This window comes from Botrytis cinerea, chromosome 5 (assembly GCF_000143535.2).
Source record: "Botrytis cinerea B05.10 chromosome 5, complete sequence".
Lineage (NCBI taxonomy): Eukaryota > Fungi > Ascomycota > Leotiomycetes > Helotiales > Sclerotiniaceae > Botrytis > Botrytis cinerea.
The window spans coordinates 1,445,102-1,457,261 of record NC_037314.1 but is presented as its reverse complement, the minus strand read 5'-3'; the positions used below and the strand labels follow the sequence as shown (position 1 = coordinate 1,457,261).

The following is a 12,160-nucleotide window of genomic DNA, read 5'->3' as shown; positions in this document are numbered from 1 at the left end:
GGACGAAAGAGCAAACTCAAAATCAATTTCAAGTTCCATCTCAGACGATGGAAGGTAAGAATCTATGGTCTACACTAACACGAATAAACGATCTCGAGAAAATGTCATAAAAAGTGTGGATGATGCTTTGCTTTTGGAGATAAGGGTTATCTCACTGAAAATTTGGACAATGAGGTTGCCACATCTTCTTGTATCATCTGAGGTTTAACTTAAGGCTCCAGTAGTTTGGCAGCAATGAGGCAATCCACAAATGCTACTCCAAATCTTCGCTCGGGCTGATCAGCCTCATAGTCAAGCAACTCAGGAGTAGATTGGGTCCCCAACAACAGTAACGCCCAAAGGACATGACACAAAACGAAGTAGAAGGTGATCGAATGAGAAAGCAGAGAGTTTAAAATTGCGAACAAACATGAAACGAAGGGGGGAAATAGAAATGGTCGGGCCCTTACATAATATTTTAGTTCCCGTTAGAAAGTATGGAAGGGGCCATGAGTTGGTGCCGGACGGGAGAAGGAGCAGTCTGCATGAGAAGCGTATCAAACCGACTTGAGGGGGCGATACCTACCACCTTGTAGTGGGCAACAAAGGAACAATAGTTTCAAAATCGCAACTTGGAATTCTTTTGTCCAAGATTGAAATAAAAGAATCAGAGGGACGTTTATAAAGTAGTATTATTATACTTGATATGGAGTGATTGCGGGATAAAGGTTTCGTGGTACTTGATCGTGTGAGGCTAGACACAACTAAGGGAACGGAAAATAGGAAATATAAAATAATATTCACCGCTGTTGTAGCACTCTCTCCCAATGTTGATGTGATGTAGATACCCTGTCGATGATTGTGCTTTCAGTCAAAGAGAGAGGTACATGGAGCCATTGACACACATCTTCTCAGCCCTGGGCAAGTGAAAGAATAACATGGTAGTCGAAAATAGATTTTCTTATTTGATGGCCAACTGAGCACCTTGATTATGGATGTTTGTTTACGGATGCCTTCACCGTGGCAATGAATTTTGTTGCACGCTGGGAAAAATAAATGAAAAATTCAGATGACATGTCCCCATGGGTGATCTTGATCTAACAAGATAAATGAAGCGGTGACTCGGGGGAAGGGAATGAGATGAAAATAGATCTATAGATGTATAGTGAGAACTCCAGCTATCCACCAAACGGTACTTCTTAAGGTTAGAAGCCTGTGACTTCACACGATCTTTGTAGGTGCCAAGAACGAAGCAAGATAGACGTAGCAAGTCTAATGAACTATCACGGTCTAGACTTTGCGCCGTGCGTATGTATGCACCATGCGGCCATTCGATTGTGATACTGTCGACAGAAAAGTATAAACGATGAGGCAGCTCCACAGATTCAAGGGTCGCCGGACATGTAAGTGATCCGTGTATGTTGGCGCGCGGAAGATCCAGATATGCGCGAGGTGCGGCCCGTTTAGATCTATTTTCTGACCCTCTCTGAGCATCTTGGCTTCGTCGCGTGCAGTCTTCCGGAGTAGGGTGTCGAAATAGAATAGCAGCCAGCATGTTAACTTACATTGTACCGCATGGCTGTGAGATGTCGACGTCTGGTTTGATCGTTGCACTGCCATTATATTGAATGAAAGACATGATGTACTCAGCCATTTCCACGTTGTGAGTCTTACTTTCAATGGGAAGCAAGCAGCCGTCCAGTCAGTTGATGGAATAAGCGCGCATGTTTGTGCGTGGTTGGTGTTGGGGTTGGGGTCGGGGAATCATCGATTGTTTTGTCGTTGGAAGATTTTTTGTTTGGCCTTTTGGACGTGGAGTGGACATGGATTGTGACAAATTTAGAATATCTTGCATTGGCCCTCGCTGACCGGATGGCTTGGTATGTATTTCCCCAATTTGTACAACGAGCCGTCTGCCATGCAGTAGAGTGCATTTGTTCCACTTTGACGACGAACGGGTTTTCAATCTCCCGGTCGCATCTCGCACGCAAGCAAGTGGTGAGATTCATAAAAAATGAAACAAAATAGTGAGCATACATGAAAATCGCCGTGTTAGGAATTACCTGGTATGTATGTGTGTCTGTATGCATGTATGCATGTAAGGTTGCGTTGATGTTCCATGAACTTGGAACATCATATCATGTCTATTATCGACCAGGGAGGGCAAGTTTATATCTTCAACCTCATCGATACGTGATGGATGCAGTGATATCAATGGCCAATCCTATCTTGTCCGTCCAATCCTACATGGATCGTATCTAAGGGTCGCCATTTCATAGCTCCTCCTAAGATGAGTCGCCGTCGTCATCCGGGATTCTCGGCCAAGAAAATGTGAAAATGTATCATGGAAACCTTTCTGGAGAGATTGCACGATCTATTGTATGATCCATGTCCTGATCCGTTTGCTCCATGTAATGTGACATGATGGGATTATTCAAAGTCGTGATTATGTATGTATGTGTTGTGAGGGATCGCCAGTGTATGCATGAACGAACGGGACACTTCTAAACTTTCGAAATTTCAGACTAATTCATTCTTCAATCATTTGATATCAAAATCTGTCTTTTCATTGTTCAATTGCTAATAAATCATTGTCACAATTTCTACGATACACGAATCAACATGTTGAGAGAGACATCCAAGTCTATTTTTACAGTGACCCGTTAGTTTATGCACTCACTGCTGGATCTACAGCACTATCAGATGGGTATGTACCGGCCTCGAGAAAGTTTAATATACGGATCAATGTACGATGTTCCCATAATGTATTCCTCTGTTGGATTGGGCCACTGCGTTCGCCGGCTTCTCGCGACTAGACTTTCCTGTGAAGTTACTTGTCAGGTGGGCACGATCCCATTGCATTCCACCCACCGACTAGTCTGATTGGCATGACATCGATGACAAGATATCTCCATAGTTTAACCATTTGCCAACTCTGACGAGCGCGAGAAGGACGGTATGAGATGGGGATCCTTGCAGAGACGATCTCTAACTGCTAAATGCACATAAGATTTCATCCTCCGGCAAACATCGCTTGGAAGCTCTCTATCAGGCCACTTGAAGTCGTCATTTTAGCGTTAGACAATGATGCCACTGGAGACTGGCCGTGGGGGTTCACGCAGCCCGACAGAGTTTCGATGAGCAAATCAAGGGCAGCTGAATATTTTGAAAGGGTTATAAATCTTTTCCATCAAGATCCCACATTTAAATATTTCCCATGTACGCAAGAGACGGAGAGAGACGGAGGAGGGAGCGGACAAGGGTGATGGGTACAAATCCACAATTTTAGTCGGATGACCGTGACGATTTTCAATTTACAAACAGGATCGTTGAGTGTGCCAAGTCTTGAATGAGGTTCTGATAATCCCAAGTAATCTGAAGCGATGGTGAAGTGAAGATTGAACTGACTAGCTCACGCCTTCAAGATGTCACAAACGTTGCATTCATGCATCCATGTCGGTGACATTAGAAGGATCAAATAGAATGTTATAAACGTGCAACTGACAGGGCAAGCGAGTAGCAAGTAGCAAGTAGCAAGTAGCAAGTAGCAAGTAGCAAGTAGCAAGTAGCAAGTAGCAAGTAGCAAGTAGCAAGCAGTGAGCAGTAAGCAGTGAGCAGCAAGCACCGCACGCTTAAGCTGTAGTACCTGCGTTCCCGAGACGAATACAAGAATAGAAACCGCCCGATTAGGGTTCTCCGCACGAATGTACCTCGATGCACGGGACACGCAAATGCCAGGTGGATGGTTGATATGCCGGGGAATTTCACATATTGGTTATTGTGGATGTCTTTTTCTCTTTGCATTTTGCAATGAAGGGAATAGGTCAAGTAGGAGCCAATTACCAGAAACACAACCAGATCCACAAGGCACATGAAGGCACATCAATATTACTGGGTACTGAATACTTCGTACCGAGTGGTCAATGGAATTGCACCGACCTGATGCAACACCAAGCAGACAGGTGCATGTTCAAGTGATCGACGGAGTAGCTGGCTTCCTCTTATCCTGGCTCCTGACTGGTTGCCTTTGGGTGAGAACAAAGCCAGTAACATTCCCTCAAACCAGGTAATTTGCCCAGATTGTTTATGAGAGTAAATGAGCTGCATTGGGATCTATTTATGGACATTTTTCGTCGAGGTTGTACCGTCCCTCCATCCCTTGGCACCATTTTTACATGGAAAAAGCTGATTGATCTTATGTTTCCAATGTGTCAGCATGTGAATCCTGGATACATCTTCAAGGGTCAAGACATCGTTTAGGGCTTGTTCAACCAGTCGGAATTTAAAGACGAGGCAACGCTGTGCTTGCTCGGCCACTCATGACCAGCGCGGAATTTGGGAAACATCGTATATTACACCTGCTTCTCGGGCGCTTAGGAAGGACTTGAGAGAGGAGAGGAGAGAGATGTGTGGAAGGGCGACCGAGAGCTCCCTGGTAATCTTCCTCCTGCACAGTGCACGATTCATATCGCCAGGGTGAGAGGAGGCTTGAGCTTAGCTTGAAAGGACAGACGACTGCGAGGTTGAGTACCGTGCCTACATAGGTAGGTCGGCATCCTTGCAGGTACGTCGTTGTTGGTATCATCACGGTTGCACATGAAAGCAGAGGATATCTCGGTTCGAAGTTGGAGGAGGCTTGTCGTATCTACAGTCATCAAGTGTGCAGCAGTATAGGTGGACGGATTTGTCTTTGAACATGCTGGGTAAACGGGTAGTATGAGTTGTTCAAGGATCGGATTGGGATTGAATTATACGATTATATTCGCATTCTCGGCTAGAAGATGAATGATGAATTGCCTTTTCTGTTATAGTCTGCTGCTGTCTCTGCATTGTGTGTGATATGTTATAGATGTCGGTATCGATCTGGGTATAGATGGATGGTACCTACTATCTACGGATCTTGCATGAAGGGGATGAAGGAGGGTAGAGAAGGGTAAAGGCGTTGAACGCTTATCGATCGCGAGTGGTGTGTGGTACTTGTTGATACTGATACTGCGTACTCGTGCCATCTGCACATGTAGGCAAACAGTACGTGATAGAGGAAACCGAGCCCCTCGTTGGCAAGGAAGGTATTGAGCATTGACAGCCAAATCTCGACATCCAAGTGTATCAAGGCATCTCATTCGAATCCGTCTACCGTGGGAGGTAATCTCCGCCCGCCCAAACATCGCACACTTTAACTCGTTTGAGTGATGGTTAGTTGTGCTTGAGTACCGTAGTGCATCAGATGTATGGGGATTCATTACGACTTAGGACCAATTGAGAGCGAGCGGGCCAGTGATGAATCAATTCTCACGCCTCTACGAGTAATACTTCCCTAGCGGTGCCTTGCAGAGGAAAAGGACTCGAAAATGACAACGAAGATGTCTTCTATGGACAGGCGCAGCATTATATATGTGGGTAGGTTTTACAGAATGAGATATCAATACAACGCAATCAATATTTTACCTATGTGAACATAGACACCGACATGCTAGGTCGATGTAGCCATATTCGAGGACGTTTTGGGGCTGCACATGTAGACATTAGACATTGGACATTGGACATTGGACATTGGACATTGGACATTGGACATTGGACATTGGACATTGGACATTGGACATTAGACATTAGACATTAGACATTGGACATCAGACATTAGACATCAGACTCCAGACATCAAGCTGCTACTCCGGCGATGGACCAACGCAAAGGGCAAGCAGCAAAGGGCAAGCAGGCATCATGATCAACCACAGCCTGTCAGAGTATCTACACACCACGCCTGCCTTATCTCTCCAGATCCGGATTCTACTCGAGGACACACATAGGACCTACCTATTGGGTCCAAGACGAGAACTATCAAGAACAAGAAGCAAAAGCACAACGCTGCCCAGGAAAGGAAATAATGCTCACCATGGCCTCCAACGCCAGCACCAACCCCCCTGGTCTATCTCTTGTCTACGTATCAAGAGAATACGATGTATGTGGAATAGATGGAACGGATGGATCAACAATATGAATGATGTGCAGGATGTGAATTGTGTGAATTATATTCTTCCCTTCCCTTCCCTTCCCTTTGCAGTCTAGTCAGTAAATCTCAATAATTTCAATAGAATGAAAAGAATCATCCATTCATTCATTGATCCAAAAATTAATAGAAGACAAGGTTAAACCAGAAATTTCCCTTTTCTCTCTCCTTTCACATTTTGGACTCTGGTGCCACCCTTCATATATTTTTTCCCCTTCCCCTTCCCCCTCCCCCTTCCCCCCTTCCATCGATTATATCACGATCCAAAAATATCTATATTTAGTATCCCATCGCGATATACTCTATCAGTCCTATCAGTTGTGCTGCGAACGGAATCTCGAGAAATTTTCAAGAAGAGTAGCCGCACCTCATACTCGGGGATTTGTTTGAAAAGGCTTGCTTCTCCTGTGTCTATATCATTGACCCAGCTCCTCCCCTCTTCAAGAGACATTCCTTTCGCTCGAACACATCCAGCTTGTCCAGCTTTTGCCTTTACACAGCTGTCTTTTCTTCACGGGCTGTATCACTATTTGCGTGCGGGTGTTTCGAGTTTTCGCGCTGCGTCGATTGCCTGGAGCAAAAGCAAAAAAGTTACAGTCAAATCATATCAAATCATATCAAATCACATCGCATCAACTTGTCAACGCATCTCTTTTCACATACACACGTCTTGCCAAAGGGACAAACTCGGTCGCAACCTTATTGACGGCCCCCTTCATCCGCTCGACATCTACTTTTTGGTCACTGTTTTATATAACGACATTCAACCACCGCAATCAAAGTTGCATCCAAACTACCATCCCACGTCAGACATACTGCTCCGCCGCTATTCAAACAATCGATTACTGTACTTATTTGTGCCGCTCGATTTCGCCGCTATTGTATTCAGAATTGTACATTATACTTCGGTTCCTTTGTCCCCTCAATCTTGTTCATTGATGACCACGATTCTACGCGACTTGAACAATCTGCGAGTTTTACCTCGAATAGTTCCTCTCAACTACACGTCTTAAGCTGGACCAATTCACGCAATCGAATTTTATACCACGAGAACGGCGCACCGTTGCCGCAATGGGGAGAAGAAAGATTGAGATCAAGGCTATCAAGGATGATAGGAACCGTTCAGTGTATGTTCTCTTTGTGCGAATATAATCCGCGGCGCAAAATACTAACACTACTCTCCCAGGACCTTTTTGAAGCGCAAAGGAGGCCTGTTCAAGAAGGCGCATGAGCTTTCCGTTCTCTGTAACGTCGATGTCGCGGTTATAATATTTGGTAGCAATAAGAAATTATACGAATATTCTAGTGGTGATATTGGGGAGTTCATGACAAGATATCAATACGTACGTGTTCTATCGCGTCTGGCGCATCAATCACAAACTGACATTAAATCTAGTATGGAGGAGCCAACGAACACAAAGGTCCTGCCGACTATTCGGGCAAAGGAAAGGGGATGGATGATGACGACGATGACGACGATGGATCTCCTCCTTCCCATCACGGATCAGTTGAACCAATGATGCCTCCTCAATTTCAACACCAACCGTATCAACATATCCGCCACCATACTCCATCCGCCTCTCCTCCGATTCCAAATGGTGTCTTTCCGCATCTTCAACAGCAACAACGACAACATACGCCACAACCTGGAATGGGATCTCGTCCATCGTCTAGAAACGCTCCACGAAGGCAAAGCTCCCTGGTACCGCAGCATCCTCATGGCCCTCCTACCAATGGACAATTTGTGTATGCGCCAAATCCATCACCCTACAACCCTCAAATGACACCTGGTCTGCCACCACACGCGCATGGGCTTCCGCAGCACATACAAGGCCCCCCGCAAGGAATTCCCCATCCGCACCAAAGTCCCGGACCACAATACACACACTTTGCACCACAGCAGCACCAGCAGCACCTCTCTCAACACCCTCAACAGCATATGCAACATCATCCACAACATCCCCCGCAGCATCCTCAACAGCACCCCCAGCAACATCCTCAACAGCTACACCCTCAACAGCATCCACAGCATCCACAGCAATTACCTCAACATCCTCATCCACAGCAAGTACAGCAGCTATATGTGGAGGAGCAAAGAAGAACTTCGGTACCGCCACCCTTTCCACCACAAGAACGACCTGCATCCTCCCGCGCAACTACTTCTCCTCCACAACCGCAACAACAGCAAATGCCGCAACCTCCACCGCAATCGCAGCCACCTCAACCGTCACCAGAACAGCAGCAAGCACAATCGCAATCACAAATGCCAGAGCCGGTGAAGCGGTTAGTTGTAAAATCTAGAAGTATTTTTACGCCAATTGATGAAAGCCGATCGATCCTGTCCCAGCACTGGGCAAGTTCAACTTCCAATACTGATACTGTAAAGGAGGAACCCAGTGATCGATCTCAATCCGTAGATGTTACAGTAAGTCGTATAAAGCCACCTTCGCCGCCTCAGAGATCACAAACGCATAACAAAAATCGGAACATATCCATGTCATCCTTACCAGACGGGTTCACACCACCATCTCGTACGAACAGTGCTCAACTAAGTGTTGGTGGTGGTAAACGGCCTATATTGAAAGTGCAGATTCCGGAAGAGGCATCGGATAACGGTGGATCTGCCACCGCGGAAGACCTCTCATCTCCACGATCTGCGAGTGCCGCCAATCCCCAGGCGCGTCGCAATGGTGGTGATCATGGCGGAATGGTACTACCACCACCTTCGCCTTCCGCCTCGGCTCTATTGTCAGCCGGCGCATCGGGGCCACCTAATCCTTTTGCACGACCGCATCCTGTTACACAACCTTCTCAAGGATCCAATGCAAGTGGAAATAACAATAACTCGAATAACAATATAATAGAAAACGTGACACCGGTCTCAGCTCTTCCATCGCGATTCATGAACAACGAATTCCTGCCCAGTCCTTCGTCATTCTTTGGAAACCCCAGTTGGGATTACGGTAGAGGTGGTGACTCGAACACATTACCCAGCCCTCTAAATTTTGCAACTCCTGTTGTGGGCACAGGTCCAAGTTTTCTAAGAGACGATAATGGTGAAAGGGGCGGTAAACGAAAGACCCCCGATCAAGATGAGCATCTAGAAGGTGGAGATCAAAAGAGAGCGAAACATGAAGGATAACATGGGCCCCCTTCAAAGCAAGGGTTTGGAGCATGAATTGCTATGGATATGAACTTCACGAAAATGGGCATTTGGTTGTGGGAAAGCTTAAAAAAAAGATAATGTCTTTCTTCTTGGCGGAACAGAACTCGTCTTGAATTTCTTGAAAAGGGCCTCTTGCATTATATTTTGGGAAAGGCGTTCTTTTTTTTCTGTGATACACTTTTTATGTCCTTTGTTTTATTTTACCTTTTTACTTATTCACACATGAGAAGATTCTATCATTTTCTATTCATGCGTTCTTACCACAACCATTGTTCCATTCAAGAGGCTTTCAAAAATCACTTGCGTATACAACACGAGATTTGATTTCTGACTTTGATCGTGAGATGGCACTGGATTGCAGGTTAGCATTCTGCTCCTTTGTAAATACCCTTGGAATTTGTGGAGGGGGGGGGGGGCATTCTTTGCGTGGTGGACTTTTTCTCTCTTTTTTATTCATCTGTTTTAGTTGGGGGTTGTACTTAGAGAACAAAGGATGATTTGTGAAGAAGTAGCTAAATTTGGGTTTATGTTGTTGGGTGAGAGATGGAGATGTACGAGTTTGTAGTAGAAAAGTAAGATAGTCGAGATTACGGTTTAGGTGGGAAAGATAAATGAGAAGACAATTGATCAAAAACAAAAGAGTGATGAGATGCTCTACTTCTTTCCTTTATTTGTTATTTTTACTATACCTTGATTTTGAGATTCTGGTTGATTCTGATGAGATGTAGTATTCCCACCATTAGACTACGATGGCAAGAATCTTTCATTAGTTGTGCAAAATTGACACATGTCGATATTGATATTGTTCTTCTCCGGCGTCTCAAATACCAACAACCCTCAATTTCATCAAGCGGAGCCTTTCATCCCAGCTATACATGCAAACCCCCCTTATAAACAGGCAACCGAACCCACAACCCTCATTTACAGATTTCACGCCATCAAAAAACTTCACTCATCCACTAAAACAAACGCACCGTCAACCCGGACCCCGCATCGATGATCAACGTTGCGCCCGTGATATACGTCGCCGCCGGACTGCACCGGAATTGAATGCCGTCGGATACCTCGTCGGGCTTCAGTGGCACGACGGCTTGGACCATGTGCTCGAAGTGTGGGTTGAGGACTGCTTCTTGCGTGTTCATGGGGCTGGATACCCAGGTTGGACAGATGGCGTTGATGCGGATGCCGTGGGAGGCGTAGTCGACCGCTGTTTGGGGGGGGAGGAGGGGGTTAGTTTTGTTCACTCATGCGAATTGTCGAGAATTATGAACAATACACATTATGGATGTAGGAAAATGTTACTCGCCGCCGGATTTCGTAATCCCCACAACGGCGTGTTTGGCGGTGGTATAGGATGTTTTCCCGGGGAAGGCGACGACGGAATTCGCGGAGCCGAGACTCACAATGCTGCCGCGGTCGAGGGAGCGCGTGGTGTAGCGGCCTTGGTAGGAGCATGGCGCTTGCGATGGCGCGGTTACAGAGGAGCGTGCCGCGCATGTTGGTGTGGATGATGTGGCCGAATTCGGAGAGGGGGGTGGTGCCGAGGGGAGAGGGTGTGCTAGTGCCGATCTGAAGGGGGTCAATTTAGGAGGGGGGGGGGGATGGAAATGGAAATTTACACCAGCGCTATGCACGTAATAATCTATACGACCGAATTCCTTGACGGCTGTGTCAACCATTTCCTGCACGCTCTTCCCGTCTGTCACATCGACGTGCATGGAGAGGATGCGACAGTTTGGATTGGAGATGTAGGATTTACATTCTAGTGCGGCGGTTTTGGGCTGAGGAGAGAGAGAGAGAGAGGTCTGCAAAGAGGATACCGGAAGCGCCGGATTCGGCGAAGGAGAGACCGCTGTTTTTGCCGATGCCGCCGCCGGCCTGAGGAGGGGGGGTTAACCGGAGGGCGGGGGAATGGTGGTGGAAGGGTAGCTACGCACTCCGGAGATGACGGCATAGCCGCTGGTGGTTTTGGATGTCATGATGATGATGTGGATTGTAATGAGGAGAGGGAAGAGGAATACTTGGGATTGATGGAAAGAGGAGGGAGGGAATACGGAGAATTTACAGAAAGAGGGAATGTATACGAGATTGGAGAACGACGTATTTATACCGTGAGGGGAAAGTTCGCGGTGTTTGTAAATCTACGTGTAGCAACGCGGTGGTGCGGTTGGTAACTTTAGCTTCGGTTTGGTTTGGTTTGGTTTGGTTTGGAGGAAGGTGGAGGGGAGAGGAATAACTTTGGAGATGCACAGGGGGTGGAATGGTGCGAGTTGGGATAGATGGGTGGGCGTATGCAGTTGATAGAATGGGGTGGGATGGGTGAGATGGAGTGGATTTAGAAATGAAAATGGAGTTATTCCAACATGAAGATTTAGAAGGGGGGGGGAGGTTGGAGGGAGCGTGAGTAAGGAATCGAAAGAGCCAAAGTTCTTCCTATCCAAATCTATCTCCCATGGTGATATCACCACATCACATCTCACCACATCTCACCACATCACATCTCACCACATCACATCTCACCTTCAACATCATACACTACGCTACACATCCAGACCACAATACAAATTCCCAATGCATATTCCAGGATTCTCTTCGTGGCTAATCCCGATCTCTCCAGCTTCCTTTCATCCATCCATTGACATACACAACATCCGATAACACACAGCGTAACCTAGCATATCACAAAATTCCACATGCACATAGCATATTACTCCGTATCGAAATAACAAACGATGCAAGTGGTGGCCTGAGCGAGCAGCACATGTATATTGTAGTGGATTTTCGAGTCCTGGAAAACTAGAAGACTAAAATATTACGGTGGAGATTGTGACGGTTGGTTTTGGGATCCAACATTTGTGTGTGTGTGTGTGTATGTCTGTTGGTGTGTGTTGGTGTTAGGATGGATGGGCTGGGGACAGCGCATTTATCTGGGAATTTCGAGTATGCTGACTATACTATACTATGAGGAATGATGGATTGGAGAGAAGGTTAGAGAAAAGGGTCAGATG

General features: G+C 46.2%; 2 protein-coding genes across 2 annotated transcripts; one reads left to right on the top strand and one right to left on the bottom strand.

Moving 5' to 3' along the window:
* Window positions 1-6,166: 6,166 nt before the first annotated feature.
* Window positions 6,167-9,782, top strand: BCIN_05g04030 (hypothetical protein). The gene is made up of 3 exons (XM_024692991.1): window positions 6,167-7,113; window positions 7,173-7,329; window positions 7,383-9,782. Exons 1-3 carry the CDS (start codon window positions 7,058-7,060, stop codon window positions 9,126-9,128), a joined length of 1,959 nt encoding a protein of 652 aa, XP_024548775.1. The 5' UTR covers window positions 6,167-7,057; the 3' UTR covers window positions 9,129-9,782.
* A 530-nt stretch (window positions 9,783-10,312) lies between these two features.
* Window positions 10,313-11,317, bottom strand: BCIN_05g04020 (hypothetical protein). The gene is made up of 2 exons (XM_024692990.1): window positions 10,772-11,317; window positions 10,313-10,721 (listed from the first exon to the last, which is right to left on the bottom strand). The coding sequence occupies exons 1-2, from the start codon at window positions 10,868-10,870 to the stop codon at window positions 10,416-10,418; spliced, it is 405 nt and encodes a 134-aa protein (XP_024548774.1). The 5' UTR covers window positions 10,871-11,317; the 3' UTR covers window positions 10,313-10,415.
* Between the last annotated feature and the right edge of the window lie 843 nt (window positions 11,318-12,160).

Coding starts and splice junctions, on each gene's coding strand:
- BCIN_05g04030 (XM_024692991.1), top strand. CDS start 7,058: ATGGGGAGAAGAAAGATTGAGATCAAGGCTATCAAGGATGATAGGAAC. Junction 7,114..7,172: donor GATGATAGGAACCGTTCAGT/GTATGTTCTCTT, acceptor CTACTCTCCCAG/GACCTTTTTGAAGCGCAAAG. Junction 7,330..7,382: donor TCATGACAAGATATCAATAC/GTACGTGTTCTA, acceptor CATTAAATCTAG/TATGGAGGAGCCAACGAACA.
- BCIN_05g04020 (XM_024692990.1), bottom strand. CDS start 10,870: ATGCACGTCGATGTGACAGACGGGAAGAGCGTGCAGGAAATGGTTGAC. Junction 10,722..10,771: donor ATTACGTGCATAGCGCTGGT/GTAAATTTCCAT, acceptor GACCCCCTTCAG/ATCGGCACTAGCACACCCTC.